The sequence below is a fragment of the Ranitomeya imitator genome, chromosome 2, assembly GCF_032444005.1.
Source record: "Ranitomeya imitator isolate aRanImi1 chromosome 2, aRanImi1.pri, whole genome shotgun sequence".
In the NCBI taxonomy this organism is placed as follows: domain Eukaryota; kingdom Metazoa; phylum Chordata; class Amphibia; order Anura; family Dendrobatidae; genus Ranitomeya; species Ranitomeya imitator.
Genome location: NC_091283.1, coordinates 181,753,086 through 181,774,120, shown reverse-complemented (window position 1 = coordinate 181,774,120; position 21,035 = coordinate 181,753,086). Strand labels below are relative to the sequence as shown.

The 21,035-nt window shown below is 47.0% G+C and overlaps 1 protein-coding gene across 2 annotated transcripts in view; it reads left to right on the top strand.

The window, feature by feature from the left end:
- The window catches only part of GNL3L (G protein nucleolar 3 like), a 93,829-nt gene that overhangs the window by 62,011 nt on the left and 10,783 nt on the right, over positions 1-21,035 (top strand). For both annotated transcript variants that reach the window (XM_069748198.1, XM_069748197.1), the window contains exons 10-13: positions 2,372-2,549; positions 6,657-6,799; positions 14,704-14,840; positions 14,944-15,077. In XM_069748198.1, coding sequence (XP_069604299.1) covers positions 2,372-2,549; positions 6,657-6,799; positions 14,704-14,840; positions 14,944-15,077 — 592 coding nt within the window. The remainder of the gene's footprint in view (positions 1-2,371; positions 2,550-6,656; positions 6,800-14,703; positions 14,841-14,943; positions 15,078-21,035) is intronic.

Sequence of the window (21,035 nt, the reverse complement as noted above, 5' to 3'; positions counted from 1 at the left end):
TCCGAGAGTCATCAGAAAGATCAGAGCGGAAGGAGTCCCGGAGATTCTCGTCGCCCCAGACTGGCCACACCGATCGTGGTACGTGGAACTCGTTGCCCATGTTCCCTGGCGGCTCCCAGACCGCCCAGACCTGCTCTCTCAGGGCCCGATTTACCACCAGAACTCGAGGGCCCTGAGTTTAACGGCTTGGCCATTGAATCCTGGATTCTAACCCAGGCCGGTTTAGCCCAGTAGGTGGTCTCCACCATGATCAGTGCGTGGAAACCATCATCATTATGCATTTACCATCACACCTGGAAGACCTTTTTCTCCTGGTGCAGAGCCCGCGGACGTTCCCCACTCGTGTTCTCAATCCCTTCCATTCAAGAGTTTCTCCAGGCGGGGTTAGACTCAGGCCTTGCGCTTGCTTCCCTCAAGGGTCAAATTTCCACCTTATCCATCCTGTTCCAATGCAAGATAGCTACGAGATTGCAAATCAAGACCTTCATGCAAGGAGTTTCCCATGTGGTCCCTCCCTACAAAATGCCTTTGGAGCCTTGGGACCTTAATCTGGTCCTAGGGGTTCTGCAAGAGGCTCCCTTCGAGCCACTACAAGACGTGGCATTGACTCTTCTTTTTTGGAAGGTAGCCTTTCTGGTGGCAGTATCGTCAGTCAGACGAGTCTCAGACTTAGCGGCCTTGTCTTGAAGGCCCCCCGTTCCTGGTCTTCCATCAGGACAAGGTGGTCTTGAGGACATCTCCATCCTTCCTACCCAAGGTTGTCTCTTCTTTCCATCTGAATGAGGACATCGTTCTGCCCTGTGCCGGTTCATTGTGTTGAGAAGGCCCTTCATACATTGGATTTGGTAAGAGCGCTTAGGAAATATGTTTCCCGAACGGCACCTTTCCGCAGGTCGAATGCCCTTATCGTGCTTCTAGAAGGGCACATGAGGGGTCTCCCTGCCTCTAAGGCTACCATAGCCAGGTGAATCCGCTCAGCGATCCAGGAAGCTTATTGTATCAGAGGAAAGTCCATCCCAGTGGGGATTAAGGCACACTCCATTTGGTCAGTGGGGGCTTCCTGGGCCATCCGGCACCAGGCTTCAGCTCAGCAAGTCTGCAAGTCCAGCTTGCACACATTTGTGAAACACCACAACATTCATTCTCAGGCTTCTGCAGATGCGGCCCTTGGCAGACGGATTCTGCAATCGGCAATATCTCATCTGTAGACCAAATGTAGCCTGATGGTACAAGAGGTTTCAGCTGTCGTGCTATTTCCCATCTAGGGACTGCTTTAGGACGTCGCATGGTCCTGTGTCCCCAAATGAGGCGAAGGAGAAACAGGGATTTTTGTGTGTACTCACCGTAAAAATCCTTTTCTCTGAGCCAATCATTGGGGGACACAGCACCCACCCTGTTAAGGTACCTTCACACTGAACGATATCGCTAGCGATCCGTGACGTTGCAGCGTCCTGGCTAGCAATATCTTTCAGTTTGACAGGCAGCAGCGATCAGGATCCTGCTGTGACATCGTTGGTCGCTACAGAAAGTCCAGAACTTTATTTCGTCTCTGGACTCCCTGCAGACATCACTGAATCGGCGTGTGTGACGCCGATTCAGCGATGTCTTCACTGGTAACCAGGGTAAACATCGGTTTACTAAGTGCAGGGCCGCGCTTAGTAACCCGATGTTTACCCTGGTTACCAGCGTAAAAGTAAAAAAAAAAAAACACTACATACTTACCTTCCGCTGTCTGTCCCTGTTGCTGTGCTTCTCTGCACTGTGAGCGCCGGCCAGCCGGAAAGCAGAGCACAGCGGTGACGTCACCGCTCTGCTTTCCGGCCGCTGTGCTTACACCATGCAGAGAAGCAGAATGCCGGGGGACAGACACCGGAAGGTAAGTATGTAGTGTTTTTTTTTATTTTTTTTACTTTTACGCTGGTAACCAGGGTAAACATCGGGTTACTAAGCGCGGCCCTGCGCTTAGTAACCCGATGTTTACCCTGGTTATCAGGGGACCGGCATCGTTGGTCGCTGGAGAGCTGTCTGTGTACAGCTCTCCAGCGACCAAACAGCGACACTGCAGCGATCGGGATCGTTGTCTGGATCGCTGCAGCATCGCTAAATGTGACGGTACCTTTAGTCTGATTGGCTGGTGTTTTGTTCTTTGGTTTTGACATATTGTACTCTTGTTTACTAGTTATGAGCTCCTACTGCTTTGTCACCGAACTGGTTCAGGTTAAAGCCAGCAGAGGGTGTATACTGCAGAGGAGGAGTTATTCTTTTCTGTGTTTTCTGGTCCTGTGTCCCCTAATGATTGGCTTGGAGAAAAGGATTTTACGGTGAGTACACACAAAAATTCCTGTTTCAAAGTATTTTTGTAAATCTCCAGATGTCTGCAGGAGGTGCACCTAGACAAACACATCAAACTTCTAGATTGCCCGGGGATCGTGATGGCTACATCTACATCCGATGCTGCCATGATCTTGCGTAATTGTGTGAAAATCGAGCAGTTGATCGACCCAGTGGGACCGGTGGAGGCCATCCTGAGACGCTGCAATAAAGACCAGGTAATCATCTCAGACATCAGGGATGGGAATTCCACATTTATGAATATCCAGTATAGAAGTTTAGTACAATGTGATGGACGAATGCTGGTTTGCGCCGCTCTCACATTGGTAGACTGATCCCCACCACTAGTAGGCGCTATAATCGGTGGGATGTAGATGCATCTAGTAAACACCTGGGTTATTGCTTCCTTGGTGGTTCCCACTTTCTTCTGCATGGAGAACATGTTAGGTCAGGGTCTCCAAGGTTTTGGGACCTCCATCACACTTTGGTCCTGTTCCTCCTAGTCAGCGATTAATTGCTCTTTATCTAGATCACAGCTGATGTCGATTCCTCGGATGTTTTCTGCCATTTGGAAAAATTTCTCGAAGGTCACTTTTAGGCTGCTGATGGTCACCTCTACATTTTTGTGTGCTTCCTTCAGGGCCATGTGCTTGTGTACCTTCTCCAGACTGGGGTGTAGATCCAGAAGGATGTCACTGGGCTGTACCCGGAGTTCCGTTTGTCTTTTCTACTAGGTCTTTCTCTATCACTTGATTGTGGGACACAGAAGACCATGGGTGTATACTGCTGCTGCCACTAGGCAATTAAGTTCCTCCTCAACAGGGTACACCAACCGACTAGCACGAAGATAATAAGTTTTAGCTTAGTGTCAGTAGGAGGCACTGTCTAGGTCTGTTCCTACACCTGTCTCTACCGTTTTAGGTTTGTTGTTTCTTCTTTTTTTCAGATTCATCATGTGAGGGAATCAGTGGAATTTGTCACCCTGTTATCCCACTAAGAGACTGAGAGAGCAGTGTGGAATTTGTCACACCGTCCCCTCTCAGGTCTGCATGGCAGGACCCTATCCCATAACGCATGAAGAGAGTTTATGTGACAAGGAAGACGGTCTCTGCGTTTTATTCACTCCGGCCCGATCGTCCGTCACAGCGAGACAGTGCCAGGAGTGAAGATTGTCCACTATCCCAGGAAGCCATTTTCATAGGTTTTCGATGGCTGTCTACTATGTCTCTGAAGTAAAGCCAGACTTCAGGGAGTGTAGGTACTTCACCCTTTCTCCTTTGGTTCCGCTGGCAATGGGAGCTCCGGCACCCTTCTTTAGGACCTTCCGGCTGGCCTCTGTCATTCCACACTGCTCAGCCCCCCCCCTATCCAGGGTTCACAGCAATTTAGGCCCTATCTTTGCCCCCCTGTCCTTTAATACAGGCAGCAGCGCGCAGATATTTATCACTTTTTCTCAGCTCCGCCCCCTTCTTTCTCCTAATGGCAAGCTTCTTTACAGGCCAATCAGATTTGCGCGGGGCTAATCGTGCACTCTTTGCCTCAGGTCCTCCTTCTCTGTCGTACTGCCATTCTTCTCCAAGGGGTGCGTACAATATACCTTCTCCTGGTTTTGTTGCAACTTTCCTCGGGATCCCTCTTAATCCAGATCTGGTAAGCTCTGCCTGCAGTGGGCGCGACACTCTCCTCTTCAGCAGCATATCACCTCCTCAGGCCTCCTGTGCTCTATCAAACCTAACTTTAAGGGTGATCGGTCTCGCCCACCTCCTCCTGCTACGCTTATAATACATTTGCCTGTGCTTCTTGTAAACACAGGTTTTTCTTCTTCTTGGGTCAATCTGCAGCTGTCCCACTACGATTTCCCGTTGCCTGGGAGAAGAACACATTGCTCACCCCACCCTTTGGTCTCCATCATAGACTGACTTCCTAGCCTGCCTGCCGCCATGGCTGCTCTGATCATCCACATGGCTGAGTCAGACCATCCTCCCACTCCTCATCATTCCAGTAGATCTCACAAGAGATCCAAGAAGCATAACTGCTACAGTTCTTGTTCTTCTGGATCACCCTCTTCTGGGTCCTCCAAACTACTTTCCACTGCTCAGTCCCATTCTCCCGAACCTCTCACAGCTCTAGAGTCTGACCACGGATCCAATGCCCCTCTAATCGCCTGGTCTCGATATACTCTCCCTTATGTTTCCCCTACTGCCCAGGCTGATCAAGAAGATAGAAGTGTGACGTGTTTGTTTTCTTCATAGGTCTGGACTAGCCCATAAGATACTGGTACGCGAAGGTAGTCAACCTGCTGGCATATGCCTCTTAGAAACTCCCAACAGTCCAAACCTGCTTTTCCAGGGCCTCCTGTACCACCCAAATTCCCAGTCTCTTAATTTAACGGCATGGCTGTTGAGGCCGCGGTTTTGAGAGCCTCAGTTGTTTTTTTTTGATCGGGTCATCCAAACCATGATCAAAGATTGGAAACATTCTTCTTCCTCTATCTACCATTGTACCTGGAAGGCCTTTTTCAATTGGTGTGAATTCAATCGCACTGCCAAATGTCCTTTTCTTCCTTGTCCTTTCTGGCTTTTTTGCACTTGGACCTTGAGTCTAGTCTTGCTCTCAAAATCTCTCTCGATGGTCAGGTTTCTGTTTTTTCCTAGAAAAATTTGGCTTCCCACTCTCAGATTAGGACCTTCCTTGCAGAGTGCTTGGCCCTTTGGGTCCCTTCCTATCGTCAACCAGTCTGGTTTTGGACACTCTTCAGGAGATCTGTGCTTTTTCTCTCCTGGAAGATTTCTCTTCTGGTGGCTGTCATGTCCATTAGATTGGTTTCTGGACTGTCAGCACTTTCCTGTCATTATCCCTTCCTCATTCTTCATCAAGACAAGGCGTCCTGTTCCCTCCTTTCTTATCAAAGTGGTATTGACTTTTCATCTTAATGAGGAAATTGTTCTTCCCTTCTTCTGTCCCTTCTTCTGTCTTAGCCCACCCCAAGCCCCTCATCTTTTCCTCTGGAACAATCCCTTAACAAGTTGGATCTCACAGCAGTTTGCAGCTACCTCTCCAGGACAGCTCCCTTCAGGCGCTCTTTTTTTTTTTTTTTTTTTTTTTTTCATCGTTCCTGAAGGTGCCCAGAAGGGCCTTCCAGCGTCTAAAGCTAATAATGCTTGTTAGATCTGTTCTGCAATTTTGGAAGCGTATCCCCTCCTCCTGGGATACGACTCATTTCACTCGGGCAGTGAGGACTTTCCAGGCTGTGCATCATTACATCTCCACTCTGCAGGTTTTCAAGGTGGCTACCTTGTCTTCAGTTCACACGTTCTCCTAGTTGATAACTATGCTTCTGCTGATGCCAGCCTGGCAGGAGGGTTCTACCGGCGGCAGTTGTTTGGTCTCAGAGCTGAAGGAAATTTGTTTTTTATGGTTGTTTCCTATTTTTTTTTTTTTTTATCCTGACCTTAGGATTTCTATTGGAAGTCCCATGATTCCTTGTGTCCCCCAATGAAGCGGTGGAGAATAGAAGATTTTGGGTACTTGCTGTAAAATCTTTCTCGGAGCCTTCATTAGGGAGGAATACAGCACCCTCCCTTTATGTGCAGTTGTTGGTCTACTCTTTTATGTGTTGTTTCTCCTACTTCTTTATTAACTGATTAGCTTTGTGCCAGGTGTACCCTGTTAAGGAGGAGCCAACTTTTTTTTGCCTAGTTTTAGCAGCATACCCCCAATGAAGGCTCAGAGAAAGAGATTTCACACTAAGTAAAAGCCGTCTCTTCTTGTAGATTTCCACCATAGCCAGTAGAGGTATCACAGTGTGGATGGTAGGCTGCAGCTAGTGGAGCTTTGGTGGGCTCCAACACCTCCCTGGCAAGAGGGCCTAATGTGTCTTGGACCTCAGATGAGAAAAATCCAAACACTTCATCTACAAACTAGAAATCCCAAGTCACTATAAAAGGAAAGCTGAAATATCTCCAATCTAACCAAAGACTGGAGCAGCAATGGCTGCAGAGCAGGCGGCATCTAGGGTTCTATTTGTGTGATGTCACAGGCAGCCATGGTGACATCATTCCGTCAGCACCTTGCCAGGAAGTGTTCCTACCATTTAGGTATCATTCCAAGCATCCTTTAACAGATCAATTTAAATAAGCTTTATTGGCAGGATCAAAGGCTTGAGCTTTGTCAAAGACAGCGATAATTGCGAGCACGTAATGTGCAGCTGTACAGGCCACCAAATTGGTCCTCACCCAAATTTCCATTTTACATCTTGACAGAGGAGGACTTCTCTACTTTTACTGTGGATTTTGTATTGTCATTGCTTTTCTCTCATCCTGCAGATCATGCAGCACTACAAGGTGACTGATTTCAGAGATGCGTTGGAGTTCTTGGCCATGCTGGCAAAAAGGCAGGGGAAGCTGAAGAAGGGTGGCACGCCTGACCATGAGAAAGCAGCCAAGTCTGTTCTAGCGGACTGGGTGAGGTAGGTGCTGAGCCGTCGATGCTTCTACCAATTATTGCAGGCTTTAAATGGTTATTTTCCATCTTCATAAATGGGCAATGTCGGATAGCGCTTGTAAGTACAAACAATTTTGCAATTTGCTACTTATTAAAATTGTCAGTTCTTGAGATATTAACACTTTTTGTTTGTTTAGCTTGTTGCCTTGGAGACCAACCACCGCTGCTGGGCAGTAGAACATGTGCAGCACTTACAAGCTCTTTTCTTTTGAGCTTGTAAGCATTGGGCTGAAGCTGGTCAGGATTTCTGGTGACAGCTGTTGCCTCTAAATCCCAGGCCAGCTACAGTGCAGTGCTTACAAACAAGACAATAAACAAAAAAAAGTTGCACTGTTATCGTGCTAAAGCATGGCAATGTTAAATGTATGAAATATGAATAGTAATACTGCTTCTGGATACTAGGAAAAAAGTAGACGCTTAGCACATAATTTTGCCAATTCATGCATGCCCAGCTTCCAACGACAAGGCAGTCTCAAATCTGCTGGTTCCTACTTGTCTAGTGTGAATACCTCTCTAAGGCTTCTTTTACACTTGCCGTGTTTTTGCGGCCCCAATACATTTCTAAGGAGACATACAAGGTTCTCCTTGTAGCATGGGTCTAGCAGGGTGAACAACAAGTACACTTTTTTTTTTTGGGTGGCAAGATGAATATAACACAAGGGTCACAGGAAAGGCAGTGGTACATAAAGTCGGAATATGTGTCAAGGTCCCTACGGCCAGGGTCACACTAGCATATGGCATCCGATGCGAGATGCTAATGACCCTCGGCTCCTGCTCTGCTGCGAGCGGGAGCCGAGTGTCATGCTCTGTGCTCCAAGCCTCTCGCACAGAGAGAATCTGACACAGCTGCGGAGGAGGCAGAGAAACTAATTTGTGCACTGCGTCACTCGCGCCCATAGAGTTATATGGCTGCGAGTGGGCCGAGACCCGGGCGACATACGCGTACAATCGCAGCATGCTGCGATTTCACTCGCACATTGATTACGGCTGAGAAAAAAAAACGGTGATTAAGGCGGCTTGACCGTTGAAACGTGTATGATTTTAAATGCACTTTAAGCCTGTGACTGTCACTGGTATGAATCGCCCGTTTTTGTGTCTCTGCATATAAAGTTATTTTTTATGGATATCACCCACGCTGGTCTTCTGCTTCACCGTCCTATTACTGCATGATCCGCGCGTTGGGACAGAGAGAAAGTGAGCTGATCTTTGTTGCTTTTTTCCAAAATTTTATTAATGAACCAAAAAATTTGGTAAACTTAAGCAGGCCAAGTGTTTTTTTAAAAACTTTATACCACTGTAATTTTACACAAAGCAGATTATACTGTATGGATGACCAATAGTAAATTTTTGTAGCGAAAAAATGTGGTCCAACTGTACCAGGTCAAAAAATTTTTTTAAACCACCATAATTTTCCACTAACCACATTAAACTCTATGGATGACCAATTGAATCCAGAAAAAGTTAATTTTTTTTTTTTTTACAGCAGTTTTTATACCACAGTAATGTAACACTAATCACATTAAACTGTATGGATGACAATGTAATACATTTTTTCACCCAAACAAAAGAACGTGGTCTTCTTCAGCAGCTATATACAGGTCCTTCTCAAAAAATTAGCATATAGTGTTAAATTTCATTATTTACCATAATGTAATGATTACAATTAAACTTTCATATATTATAGATTCATTATCCACCAACTGAAATTTGTCAGGTCTTTTATTGTTTTAATACTGATGATTTTGGCATACAACTCCTGATAACCCAAAAAACCTGTCTCAATAAATTAGCATATCAAGAAAAGGTTCTCTAAACGACCTATTACCCTAATCTTCTGAATCAACTAATTAACTCTAAACACATGCAAAAGATACCTGAGGCTTTTATAAACTCCCTGCCTGGTTCATTACTCAAAACCCCCATCATGGGTAAGACTAGCGACCTGACAGATGTCAAGAAGGCCATCATTGACACCCTCAAGCAAGAGGGTAAGGCCCAGAAAGAAATTTCTCAACAAATAGGCTGTTCCCAGAGTGCTGTATCAAGGCACCTCAATGGTAAGTCTGTTGGAAGGAAACAATGTGGCAGAAAACGCTGTACAACGAGAAGAGGAGACCGGACCCTGAGGAAGATTGTGGAGAAGGACCGATTCCAGACCCTGGGGAACCTGAGGAAGCAGTGGACTGAGTCTGGTGTGGAAACATCCAGAGCCACCGTGCACAGGCGTGTGCAGGAAATGGGCCGCATTCCCCAGGTAAAGCCACTTTTGAACCATAAACAGCGGCAGAGGCGCCTGACCTGGGCTACAGAGAAGCAGCACTGGACTGTTGCTAAGTGGTCCCAAGTACTTTTTTCTGATGAAAGCAAATTTTGCATGTCATTCGGAAATCAAGGTGCCAGAGTCTGGAGGAAGACTGGGGAGAAGGAAATGCCAAAATGCCTGAAGTCCAGTGTCAAGTACCCACAGTCAGTGATGGTGTGGGGTGCCATGTCAGCTGCTGGTGTTGGTCCACTGTGTTTCATCAAGGGCAGGGTCAATGCAGCTAGCTATCAGGAGATTTTGGAGCACTTCATGCTTCCATCGGCTGAAATGCTTTATGGAGATGAAGATTTCATTTTTCAGCACGATCTGGCACCTGCTCACAGTGCCAAAACCACTGGTAAATGGTTTACTGACCATGGTATTACTGTGCTCAATTGGCCTGCCAACTCTCCTGACCTGAACCCCATAGAGAATCTGTGGGATATTGTGAAGAGAAAGTTGAGAGACGCAAGACCCAACACTCTGGATGAGCTTAAGGCCGCTATTGAAGCATCCTGGGCCTCCATAACATCTCAGCAGTGTCACAGGCTGATTGCCTCCATGCCACGCCGCATTGAAGCAGTCATTTCTGCCAAAGGATTCCCGACCAAGTATTGAGCGCATAACTGAACATTATTATTTGTTGGTTTTTTTGTTTGTTATTAAAAAACACTTTTATTTGATTGGATGGGTGAAATATGCTAATTTATTGAGACAGGCTTTTTGGGTTATCAGGAGTTGTATGCCAAAATCATCAGTATTAAAACAATAAAAGACCTGACAAATTTCAGTTGGTGGATAATGAATCTATAATATATGAAAGTTTAATTGTAATCATTACATTATGGTAAATAATGAAATTTAACACTATATGCTAATTTTTTGAGAAGGACCTGTATTTATCAACAGACTGCAACGCGTAGAGGCTGTTTTCTGCTACTCTCCATGCTCCGACAACTGTCCCTAGGCTAAATGCAGAATGCATGTAATACAAACAGCAAAGCACAGGATGAGTCCTTAGAAGAACTGTTTGTATAATAGTTCAGAATCAGCACCAGTATCACCACTAAAGGCTTCTGATTAGTTCCGTATACTGTGTACACACAGGCCTGGATAACTGCCCTCTCCTTCCAATCACAGCTGTGCAATGGCAGGCATCAGTGTGCTGAGCCGGGCGGCGCCTGTCCTTTTATATCCTCTGACGTCATTACGAAGATGGCTACGACATTACAATGACTGGCAGGCAATCCCAGCATGTTTCTTGTCTGTGTAACAGGGGCCAGAGATGTGAGGCGGGGCTTAGAGCTTCAAATCCGAGCACCGGTTAATGCTCGCGTAGTAATGAGCACCTGGATATCACGGAGCACGCTCGCGCATCTTTTTATAAATAACTAATGGTATAAACAACAAAATCTAGTATGTAGAACATGAATTACATGTTTAACCCCACCACCACCTTGGGATTTTCAGTTTTTGTGCTTTTGTTTTTCGTTCCCCTTCTTCTCAGACCCATAACTTTTTTTTTTTTTTTTCCGTCAATATGGCCATGTGAGGGCAAGTATGCAGATACCAGACTTGTATAGGTTATCTTTTTTTTTTTTTTAAGTGGTGAAAAAAACTTGACATTTTATAAGAACAAAATTGCTTTGGCCTCCATTTTCTTTAATCTGGGGCTCGGTTAGGGTTTTTTTTTTTTTTTTTTTGCGAGCTGACGTTTTTATGGATACCATTTTGGTTAGATACCATGTTTTGATTGCCAGTTATTGTAATGTAGCAGAGGCCCAAATAATATGTAATTTTTTCATTTTAGATTTTTTTAACCATCTAATTATTTTAGATTTTGATAGATTGGACAGTAATGAATACAGCAATACTAAGTGTGTATACAGTCATGGCCAAGAGTATAGACACCCTTGCAATTCTGTCGGATAATACTCATTTTCTTCCTGAAAATGATTGCAAACACAAATTATTTGGTATTATCTTCATTTAATTTGTCTTAAATGAAAAAACACAAAAAGAATTGTCCTAAAGCCAAATTGGATATAATTCCACACCAAACATAAAAAAAGGGGGTGGACAAAAGTATTGGCACTGTTCGAAAAATCATGTGATGCTTCTCTAATTTGTGTAATGAACAGCACCTGTAACTTACCTGTGGCACCTAACAAGTGTTGGCAATAACTAAATCACACTTGCAGCCAGTTCACATGGAATAAAGTTGACACAACCTCTGTCCTGTGTCCTTGTGTGTACCACATTGAGCATGGAGAAAAGAAAGAAGACCAAGGAACTGTCTGAGGACTTGAGAAACCAAATTGTGAGGAAGCATGAGCAATCTCAAGGCTACAAGTCCATCTCCAAAGACTTGAATGTTCCTGTGTCTACCGTGCGCAGTGTCATCAAGAAGTTTAAAGCCCATGTCTCTGTGGCTAACCTCCCTAGATGTGGACGGAAAAGAAAAATTGACAAGAGATTTCAACGCAAGATTGTGCGGATGTTGGATAAAGAACCTCGACTAACATCCAAACAAGTTCAAGCTGCCCTGCAGTCCGTGGGTACAACAGTGTCAACCCGTACTATCCGTCGGCGTCTGAATGAAAATGGACTGTATGGTAGGAGACCCAGGAAGACCCCACTTCTTACCCCGAGACATAAAAAAGCCAGGCTGGAGTTTGCCAGGACTTACCTAAAAAAGCCTAAAACGTTTTGGAAGAATGTTCTCTGGTCAGATGAGACAAAAGTAGAGCTTTTTGGGCAAAGGCATCAACATAGAGTTTACAGGAGAAAAAAAGAGGCATTCAAAGAAAAGAACACGGGTCAAACATAGCGGAGGTTCCCTGATGTTTTGGGGTTGCTTTGCTGCCTCTGGCACTGGACTGCTTGACCGTGTGCATGGCATTATGAAGTCTGAAGACTACCAACAAATTTTGCAGCATAATGTAGGGTGCAGTCTGAGAAAGCTGGGGCTCCCTCAGAGGTCATGGGTCTTCCAGCAGGACAATGACCCAAAACACACTTCAAAAAGCACTAGAAAATGCTTTGAGAGAAAGCACTGGAGACTTCTAAAGTGGCCAACAATGAGTCCAGACCTGAATCCCATAGAACACCTGTGGAGAGATCTAAAAATGGCAGTTTGGAGAAGGCACCCTTCAAATATCAGGGACCTGGAGCAGTTTGCCAAAGAAGAATGGTCTAAAATTCCAGCAGAGCATTGTAAGAAACTCATTGATGGTTACCGGAAGCGGTTGGTCACAGTTATTTTGGCTAAAGGTTGTGCAACCAAGTATTAGGCTGAGGGTGCCAATACTTTTGTCTGCCCCATTTTTGGAATTTTGTGTGAAATGATCAGTGTTTTGCTTTTTGCTTCATTCTCTTTTGTGTTTTTTCATTTAAGACAAATTAAATGAAGATAATACCAAATAATTTGCGTTTGCAATCATTTTCAGGAAGAAAATGAGTATTTGACAGAATTGCAGGGGTGTCAATACTTTTTGCCACGTAGTATATTGCCGTAGTATATTGCTCAGCCACGTAGTATATTGCCCAGCCACTTTGTATATTGCCCAGCCACGTAGTATATTGCCCAGCCTCGTAGTATATTGCCCAGCCACGTAGTATATTGCACAGCCATGTAGTATATTGCCCAGTCATGTAGTATATTGCCTAGTGACGTAGTATATTGCGCAGCCACGTAGTATATTGGCCAGTCACGTAGTATATTGGCCAGTCACGTAGTATATTGGCCAGTCACGTAGTATATTGCGCAGCCACGTAGTATATTGCCCAGCCACGTAGTATATTGCCCAGTCACGTAGTATATTGCCCAGTCACGTAGTATATTGCCCAGTCACGTAGTATATTGCCCAGTCACGTAGTATATTGCCCAGTCACGTAGTATATTGCCCAGTCACGTAGTATATTGCCCAGTCACGTAGTATATTGCCCAGTCACGTAGTATATTGCCCAGTCACGTAGTATATTGCCCAGTCACGTAGTATATTGCCCAGTCACGTAGTATATCGCCCAGTGACGTAGTATATCGCACAGCGAAGTAGTATACAGCACAGAGCCACATAGTATATTGGCCAGTCACGTAGTATATTGCCCAGCTACGTAGTATATTGCCCAGCCAGGGTTGTCACAGGTGAAAAAATAAAAAATATACTCACCTTTCCGAAGGCCCCTTGTTGTCCACGGCAGCTTCCGGTCCCAGTGTTGGTATGGGCGCAGGACCTGTGATAACGTCGCGGTCACATGACCGTGACGTCATGGCAGGTCTTTCTAGCGCAGGGCCTGTGATGACGTCGCGGTCACATGACCATGACGTCATGGCAGGTCCTTCTGCCATACCATCTTTGCCACCGGAAAGTGCAGCGGAAGATGGCGGCCGGCGGGAGCGGCTCAGCGGACTACAAAGGGTGAGTATAGCAGGTTTCTTTTTTTTTTATTATTATTTTTAACATTACATTTTTTACTATTGATGCCGCATAGGCAGCGTCAATAGTAAAAAGTTGGGGACACACAGGGTTAATAGCGGCGGTAACGGAGTGCATTACCCGCGGCATAACGCGGGGTCTGTTACCGCCGCCATTAACCCTGTGTTAGCGGTGACCGGAGGGGACTATGCGGGCGACAGGCACTAACTGCGGGGAGTAAGGAGCGGCCATTTTCTTCCAGACTGTGCCCGTCGCTGATTGGTCCCAGCAGCCATGACGGGCAGCTGGCGAGGCCAATCAGCGAATGAATAACCGTGACAGAAGGACAGACAGACGGAAGTGACCCTTAGACAATTATATATGATATATTTTTTTTACTGGCTTTAATAGTCTCTTTAGGGGACTTGTAGCTCTGATCATCCGATTGTCTGTACACGTAGCAGTCCTCAAAGCCCTGTTATGTATAGCAATAAATCTATCTCCTATGAACGCCGACCATAAGCCGCAATTCATAGGGACTCACAATGACAGAGGGGGGATCTTCTGCAGGCCGTTTACAACCCACTGGCGCCCTGCAATCACGTGACCGGTGCCGATGGGCAGGTTTTGTGACGCACTTCCTCCTGGCCCGTGTTAAATGCCTCTGTCAGTGCTTGACAGCAGCGTTTAAATGGTTAAGTTGTGGGTGGATCTCTGATCTACCTGCAGCTGTTAAAGGGACATGAATGCTGATCAGATCGGCCATCAAGTGCAGGGAAATATTCCCACCTTAGTTACTAAAAAATACAACTTGTCGGCCATTGTTATTCAGTTTGTTGCAAAAAATACAATTCTCATTGTGTCCAGAAAACCCACAGACTGTCTGGGCATGCTGGGAGTTGTAGTTTTCCAGTAGATAAAGCCACACATTGTGTTACGGTACGGAAAGCACTCACATTTCACCTGAATTGTGTAAATGGGAATTTATATTTGGGGGACGTTCACACAGGATTGATGTGTTACTGATGATGGGTGGTATAGCATCTGCCATAAAAATGATCCCGATTTGTTGTTGATTTTCTACTGCACCCTATCTGTGACCGGCTGTCTGCCATCTTATATATAACACCTAACTGGTCTCTCTCACAGTGGTAGAATCAGTTACTTCACCCACCCCCCTGAGACGCACACGTTACCCACTCACATCAGTGCGGAGATTGTCACAGAAATGGGGAAGGTGTTTGATTTTGAAGCCTTGGAGATGGATAATGCCGAGTCCTTGTCACGTAAGTACAAGCAGAGGTGATGGGAGCCGGTGTCCTGCACCCGATCCTTCCCGGAGTAGTTGTCCAGTTCCATTTTACATCTATGTTCTTCTCCTCTGTACAGGAGTCCAGTCTGCTCCTCAGGGCATTGCCATGGAGAGTGCAGAGTTGACAGCCGGAGCCATAGAGGAGGACGCAGAATGGTCATGTTCTACAGAGGCAGCGCCCAGCCCAATAGAGGAGGATGGGGATGATGAGGTGTGTGCAGTCATACAAGACAATCCATTTTTTCTATTCACCACGACAGCACCCACTGAGAGAGGGGATCCACCCCTAGGAACAGGAAACCTACAGAGAGATAAAAGGGGTGCCTCCCCCCACCCCCACCCCCACCCCCTCGCTCCTCAGTTGGTTTCCTGTTCCTAGAAGGGAACCTATAGAGAAGATTCCTGGAAGATGAGAAGAGGAAAACCCGCCTGGATTGCCGCCTGTGCAGTTCTGGTTGAGCGGCAGGGGCTCCAGTGCGGGTAACAGGGTTGGGGGAATGTTCCTGCTGGCTCCCCCTCCTCTGGGACACATGAGAATTCTCTTGTATTATCAACAGTCTTCCTGCTGGGAGACTGTTTGAAGGACTACCCCGCTTTTATACAGAACTCGCAACGCCAGGAGATACGGTAGCGGTGGGAGAGCGATGTGTGATAAGATTGTGAGGCAGCGCCTACCTGCATTGATGGTCCGGTAAGAGACGCTGCTGTATAGCGCTGAGATGCAGCGTGGATGCGCACGCATGCGCGGTAAGGAGAGCACCCCGGAAGTAGATGGGTATACTTCCGGGAGCGCTGTGAAGAGGGAATGGCGTGCCTGCTGTGGACCCTATTCTATTGGAGACAGCGCGGTGGTTCCAAAGGCGGTCCTATCCGGAAGAGGATTCAACTACCCGAGACTGCAGTAACAGAAAAAAAAAAAAAAGAGAAAACGGGTTGTGCATGTGTGGGTCTATGGGCCCACCTCCTCTATATAAGTCACTCGGATATGGTGGTATGTGCACCAATATGTCTTCCCCAGAGGATAATACTGAGCGCCCACTGGAGGAGCTAATGTTACCGGCACGTGACACTAGCAAAAAGGGTAGTGGAAACTCTCTAAATTGAGTGATTCCACTGAAAAATCAGGACCAATCACAAGCCGCGACGTCATCGCAGGTCCTTCACTCGCTCATTCTTAGGAACGGAGGCTGCCGGTTACACCGCTAAGGTCCAGGGTCCGCCGGAGGGGTGAGTATACCCATATTTTTTATTTTTATTCTTTATTTTTTACATGAACATGGATCCCAGGGCCTGAAGGAAAGTTTCCTCTCCTTCAGACCCTGGGAACCATTCCAGGATACCTTCCGATATTTGTGTCCCATTGACTTGTATTGGTATCGGGTATCGGCGATATCCGATATTTTTCGGATATCGGCCGATACAATCCGATACCGATACTTTCAAATATCGGAAGGTATCGCTCAACACTAGTGAACAGGTTTCTGCAGACTTGTTCACTGTGCAAGTAGCCCAAGTGTTTTTGGTTATACAGTTAGGTCCATATATATTTGGACAGAGACAACATTTTTCTAATTTTGGTTACAGACATTACCACAATGAATTTTAAACAAAACAATTCAGATGCAGTTGAAGTTCAGACTTTCAGCTTTCATTTGAGGGTATCCACATTAAAATTGGATGAAGGGTTTAAGAGTTTCAGCTCCTTAACATGTGCCACCCTGTTTTTAAAGGGACCAAAAGTAATTGGACAATTGACTCCAGGGTTATTTCATGGACAGGTGTGGGCAATCCCTTTGTTATGTCATTCTCAATTAAGCAGATAAAAGGCCTGGAGTTGATTTGAGGTATGGTGCTTGCATTTGGAAGGTTTTGCTGTGAAGTAAACATGCAGTTAAAGGAGCTCTCCATGCAGGTGAAACAAGCCATCCTTAAGCTGCGAAAACAGAAAAAACCCATCTGAGAAATTGCTACAATATTAGGAGTGGCAAAATCTACAGTTTGGTACATCCTGAGAAAGAAAGAATGCACTGGTGAACTCATCAATGCACAAAGACCTGGGCGCCCACGGAATACAACAGAGGTGGATGATCGCAGAATAATCTCCATGGTGAAGAGAAACCCCTTCACAACAGCCAACCAAGTGAACAACACTCTCCAGGAGGTAGGCGTATCAATATCCAAATCTACCATAAAGAGAAGACTGCACAAAAGTAAATACAGAGGGTTCACTGCACGGTGCAAGCCACTCATAAGCATCAAGAATAAAAAGGCTAGACTGGACTTTGCTAAAAAACATCTAAAAAAGCCAGCACAGTTCTGGAAGAACATTCTTTGGACAGATGAAACCAAGAACAACCTCTACCAGAATGATGGAAAGAGAAAAGTATGGCGAAGGCGTGGTACAGCTCATGATCCAAAGCATACCACATCATCTGTAAAATATGGCAGAGGCAGTGTGATGGCTTGGGCATGCATGGCTGCCAGTGGCACTGGGTCACTAGTGTTTATTGATGATGTGACACAGGACAGAAGCAGCCAAATGAATTCTGAGGTATTCAGAGCCATACTGTGTGCTCAGATCCAGCCAAATGCAGCCAAACTGATTGGTCGTCATTTCATACTACAGATGGACAATGACCCAAAACATAAAGCCAAAGCAACCCAGGAGTTTATTAAAGTAAAGGAGTGGCATATTCTTGAATGGCCAAGTAAGTCACCTGATCTCAACCCAATTGAGCATGCATTTCACTTGTTAAAGACTAAACTTCAGACAGAAAGGCCCACAAACAAACAGCAACTGAAAACCACCGCAGTGGAGGCCTGGCAGAGCATCAAAAAGGAGGAAACACTGTGTCTGGTGATGTCCATGAGTTCAAGACTTCAGGCAGTCATTGCCAACAAAGGGTTTTCAACCAAGTACTAGAAATGAACATTTTATTTAAAATTATTTAATCTGTCCAATTACTTTTGGTCCCTTTAAAAACAGGGTGGCACATGTTAAGGAGCTGAAACTCCTAAACCCTTCATCCAATTTTAATGTGGATACCCTCAAATGAAAGCTGAAAGTCTGAACTTCAACTGCATCTGAATTGTTTTGCTTAAAATTCATTGTGTTAATGTCTATAACAAAAATTAGAAAAATGTTGTCTCTGTCCAAATATATATGGACCTAACTGTATATAGGAGGAGATGACATACAGGTATATAGTATATACAGAAGAGATGACATACAGGTATATACTATATACAGGAAGGGATGACACATAGGTATATACAAAATAGAGGAGGAGATGACATACAGCAGGTATATACTATTTACAGGGGAGATGACATACAGGTATATACTATATACAGGAGATGAAATACAGGTGTATACTGTATATAAGGGAGATGACAAACATGTATATACTGAGGGGAAAATGAGAGATGTGAGGTGAAAATGAGGGGTGTGAGGTGAAAATGAAAAGGTGTGAGTGCAAAATGAGAGGAGTGATCGGAAAATGACAGATGTGAGGTTGAAATGACAAGTGTTAGGCGGGAATGAGAGGAGTGAGGGGGAAAATAAGAGGAGTGAGGGGGAAAATGAGAGGTGTAAGGGAGAAAATGAGAGATGTGAGGGGGAAAATGAGAGGCGTGATGGGAAAATAAGAGAAGTGAGGTGCTATAACTAACCACAGATATTTACTATGCCCAGGCAACGCCGGGCTCTTCAGCTAGTATGTACATATAATTGAGCTTATCAACTAAATCCGGGTGGCGGTTCCTCCCATTCTCTGAAATACAACGGAGTAGGGAGGGGGGAGCACGCCCCTTTTATCCCTCTGTAGGTTTCCTGTTCCTAGGGGCGGATCCCCTCTCTCAGTGGGTGCTGTTGTGGGCTCTATAAAAGAGCATTACCGGTAAGTAATCCATTTTTCTTTATCGCCTCTCATTGGGGGACACAGGAACCATGGGTGTATGCTGCTGCCACTAGGAGGCTGACACTATGCAAATAAAAAAGTTAGCTCCTCCTCTGCAGTGTACACCCCACCGACTGGCATTAAACTCTTCAGTTTAGCTTAGTGTCAGTAGGAGGTGGACACGGGTCTTTCTTTAGACCCTTATCTACCTCAATGTGCGTCGTTTCTTTTCAGGTTTTTTCCGGATGGGATACAGGGTGAACAGTCACACCTGTAGCCCCTCAAGCGGACTATGAGTACGGCGTGTACTGCCACCCCGTATCCTCATAGATCCCTCAGCAGGACCAAGAGCCTGGCACACAAGCGTGCTCAGAAGTCCGGTCCTGGCCCGTCCCCCACCCACTCGCCCACCAGAGCCTGTCGGTCGGAGGAGACGAGGACGTCCATCAGCAGCTCCTATGGATGTCTGATACCTTCTCAAGGTTAGTAGCAGACGACGGGGGATTTTACTAGGTAAGTATTTCACGGGGCCTGCTTGCGGCACACTCCTGCCTGCAGTTTTTCCTTCAGCGGTCGCTGGCTCCTAATTTAGGCCCCGGCCTTTCCCGGGGCCTACTTGCGGCGTACCAGCTGCCCTCAGCGTTCCCCCCTCAGCGTTCTATGCGGCGGCCTCTCCGGCGGCGCTCACCTCCACAGCCAGCTGGGGCCTATTCCGCCGATTCTTCTCCGGCGGCAGCGCTCCCTCCCTTATATGCGGCGGCTGCCGCGCCGCTCTGCCTGGCAGCGTCTGCGCCGCGGGGATCTTCCCTCCGGTCACTGGCTCCAAATTTAGGCCCCGGCTTTTCCGGGGCCTACTCCGGCGACTCTTCTCCGGCGGCAGCGCTCTCTTTCTTTCATGCGGCGGCCTCAGCGCCGCTCTGCCGGGCAGTGTCTTCGCCGCTCTGCCGGGCAGTGTCTGCGCCGCGGGGGTTCTTCTCAGCGGGCACCGGCTTCTAATTTAGGCCCCGGCTTTTCCGGGGCCTACTTCCGGTGCCGCGCTCCGCCCACTTCCTCCTTCATCGGGCGGGCTTTTTCCCGCCCGACATACTGTGCCTGCTCATCGGCGCCCCCCTGTCTGGCTCCGCCCCCTTCCTCCAGGGACAGAGTCTGTGTGTGCTCACCGCTTCTTAGCTGCAGGAGCTCACGCAGCGCGCCCCACACCTTCGCCACTGCATCCTCCGTGGGCACAAAATCTGCACAGAATCCAGCACCTCAGGGCAGGAGTTCTCCTCCGGCAAGTGGGACATCTTCCAGGACGGGTCCGTGAGTAGCTGCACTGCAGACTGACACCCCCCTCTGCCCCACTGTCCCCTAACCCACTGGCATCTTCAGAGGACCTCTCAAAATGTCTACCTCTAAAGGGGGCCGCTCTCGCCCCCCTACTTCTTCTTCTGCCTTAGTCACGTACTTTGCTTGTTCGTCCTGTAACAGCAAACTTCCCTCAGGTCAGTCCTCCCCGCTGTGTCAGTCCTGCAGCAACCCGATTGTTCCCACCGCCCAGGATCCCCCGGCTGTTCCGCCCGAGAGTGATCCCCCCCATCCCAGGATGGGCCGCCTCTCTGTCACAATCGGTGGCCGATTTAACACGGGTATCTCAAACCCTGGTGTCCGCGCTGGATCGGTTACCCCTGCAGACCCCGGCCGTAGCCAGCGGGTCACAGGAACCGCCGCCAGAGCTCTCCTTGATAAGCCACAAAAGGTCCAGACAGGAACGTCGGTCTGAGTCCTCTTCGCGCTCCATCTCGCCGCTCGGCCCTCCCCCGCGGTTGGTGTCCCACCGATCCTCCTCCCCTGAGTCAGGCGAGGCATTATCTGATGCGCCTTCGGAGGATACTTCGGAGCTGGATCCTATCCAAATCGCCACCATGAGTGAGACAGTCCAGAACCTCATTGGGGCAATAAACCAAACATGTGGCATCAAGGATCCCTCTACGGAACCCGCAGATCAGGCGGTTTCGTTTAGACGGGCCAAACCACCTTCAAAATTTTTCGCTCCTCATCCTGAATTTGAGGAAATCGTGTCCAGAGAGAGAGAGAACCCCACTAGGCGTTTTCAGAGGGGAAAACGCCTGGGTGTGTTATATCCTTTTCCTCCAGAACTTACCGCCAATTGGACGGCCTCTCCCTCGGTGGACCCCCCTGTTTCCAGGCTGTCCACCAACACGGTGCTTCCTCTGTCCGGCGGAGCATCTCTGAAGGATTCTAACGATAGAGTTATAGAATCCTTCGCG